Raw genomic sequence first — 2,006 nt, 5'->3', positions numbered from 1 at the left:
TTGTGCTGCTGCAGGGGCGGGGCGCGGCGGGGCAGGGGGCGGGGCTGCCCCTGGGCTCAGGTGCGCACACCGGGGGTGAGCTCCCCTGTATGACACCGACCCCGAAGCACGAAGCGGCAGCCACACTGTGCGCCACAGGAGGGGAGGGCCGGGACCTCCAGGCCTTCCTGTCCTGCTCTGGAGCAGCTCAGTGATACTGCGCACAGTCGCCCGGGATACATTTGTTTCTGCCCTGATTTCCAGCCACCCAAGCTGGCCTCCAGTTCAGAAGTGGGGGCTCCATGGAGCATCAACCCCTCTCAGAAGGGGGGTGGTGGCCCCTCCCCAGGAGTGAAGGGGAGGGGCTCAGCGAGCACACCCCAGCCCACCCCCACCAAGAGCACATGGAGGGAATCCCAGCCAGTGGCGGACAGGGAGCCCGTGGGAATGCAGACAGGCCTTCCAGGCCATCAGGAACGCCCGGGTTAGGGTGAAAGTAGATCTCACTACTGGAAAATTAGAGGCGTTAGGAAAATACACTAAAAAGGCTAAAAACCCTTACTAAAGTTAAGAGAGAGAAAAGAGAAGGGAGGAAATATTTGCCAACTGTGGGAGAAGGTTAATGTCATATCACACAGAAGGCCCTGCACAGGTCAGTGCGGGAGAGAGCAGCACCTCTGGTGCAGAGCAGATGCTGACCGGGAGGGCTGCCTGGCCAGCTCGCCTCTGTCCCTGCACCTCCTCCCTGAGGTTTACATAGTTCTTACTCACAGGACCACAACGTCTCTGGCTAAGACACCTTTTCCTTGAATCTTTCAAAAGAGGATTTGAATGTTTTCTGGGGAGGTAACCGGAGCACAAGGTGCTAGGAGATCCTAATCCCACAGGAGCAGGACACGCCCTGGGCTCCCCTGGGGGCACCTGTCCCCATGCTTCCCCTGGAGACCCCCAGGGCCCCTCCCTGGTACTCTGCCTGGGGACCCCCTCCCCACTCTGGGCCCAGCTTGCCTGCCTTACCCGAACCAGGAAGCCATCTGGGCAGGTGAACTGGTCGTACCAGAGGGCCTTGTACATGATCAGGAGGCAGCCCATGAGCGCCATGACGAAAGCCAGCATGCGTGCTGGGGGCATCTGCAGGTGAGGGAGAGGAGAGGAACCCATGGGCGGGGGGCGGGGGGGCACGGAACCCAGCCTGGGCTCCTGGGACAGTCCTCATGATGGGGCTGCGAACCCAGCTGAGCCCCCCAACCCACCCTACTAGCCCGTGGGGGGGAGGCTTTCTTTCTCAGAAACAATAGGGGGAAGGGGCAGGTTTTACTATGGAAACATGAAAGGCTTTAGAAATAGTACAGGGAAAAGGAGAGAAATCATTATTCGTAAAATTAATAATGCTAAAAAAAAGGTGGGAGAAAATATTTGCCAGAGTCCCTAGCAGGAAGAGCGACTGTCTATAGTATGTATAAAACCAACAAGCCCGGCCGGCGTGGCTCAGTGATTGAACGTCAACCTATGAGCCAGGAGGTCACGGTTTGATTCCTGGTCGGGGCACATGCCCAGGGTGCAGACTCGATCCCCAGTGTGGGGTTTGCAGGAGGCAGCCGATCAATGATTCTCTCATTGATCCTTCTATCTCTCTCTTTCCTTCTTCCTTCCTCTCTAAATTCAATTTTAAAAAAATTTTTTAAAAAGAAAGGAAACCAACAAGTCACTCAGGAGGAGACAAATGACCTGCAGGGAAGGCGGATGCACGCATTGCCCACAGTGGCTGTCACCCACTGTGCAGCCAGAGGGAGGCTTTGGGTCCCACTGGCCACAGGTCAGCCTGGCGTTGCTCAGCCCCAAGTCCCTCAGCACCCCCATCCTTAAGCACCCAGCCTTCGTCCCCCCAACCCCCACCGTGCCTCTGAGTGGGCGCTTCCTTGTCCAACTTCCCTGACAGCAGCAGCCTGAGAAAGGGGGCCCAGCCCACCTGGCCCAGCCCTGGGTGCTCAGGGCCTGTGGCTGCCTCAGCACCTTGATCCTAATTT

At 57.8% G+C, this 2,006-nt stretch overlaps 1 protein-coding gene across 1 annotated transcript in view; it reads right to left on the bottom strand.

Moving 5' to 3' along the window:
- The window catches only part of CALY (calcyon neuron specific vesicular protein), a 7,426-nt gene that overhangs the window by 535 nt on the left and 4,885 nt on the right, over positions 1-2,006 (bottom strand). The window contains exon 4 of the mRNA XM_015572502.1: positions 613-1,110. Within this exon, the coding sequence (XP_015427988.1) occupies positions 613-1,110 (498 nt within the window). The remainder of the gene's footprint in view (positions 1-612; positions 1,111-2,006) is intronic.

This window comes from Myotis davidii, unplaced genomic scaffold (genome assembly GCF_000327345.1).
Source record: "Myotis davidii unplaced genomic scaffold, ASM32734v1 scaffold72, whole genome shotgun sequence".
NCBI lineage: Eukaryota > Metazoa > Chordata > Mammalia > Chiroptera > Vespertilionidae > Myotis > Myotis davidii.
The sequence above is the reverse complement of the archived record's forward strand: the minus strand, read 5'-3'. Positions and strand labels throughout refer to the sequence as shown.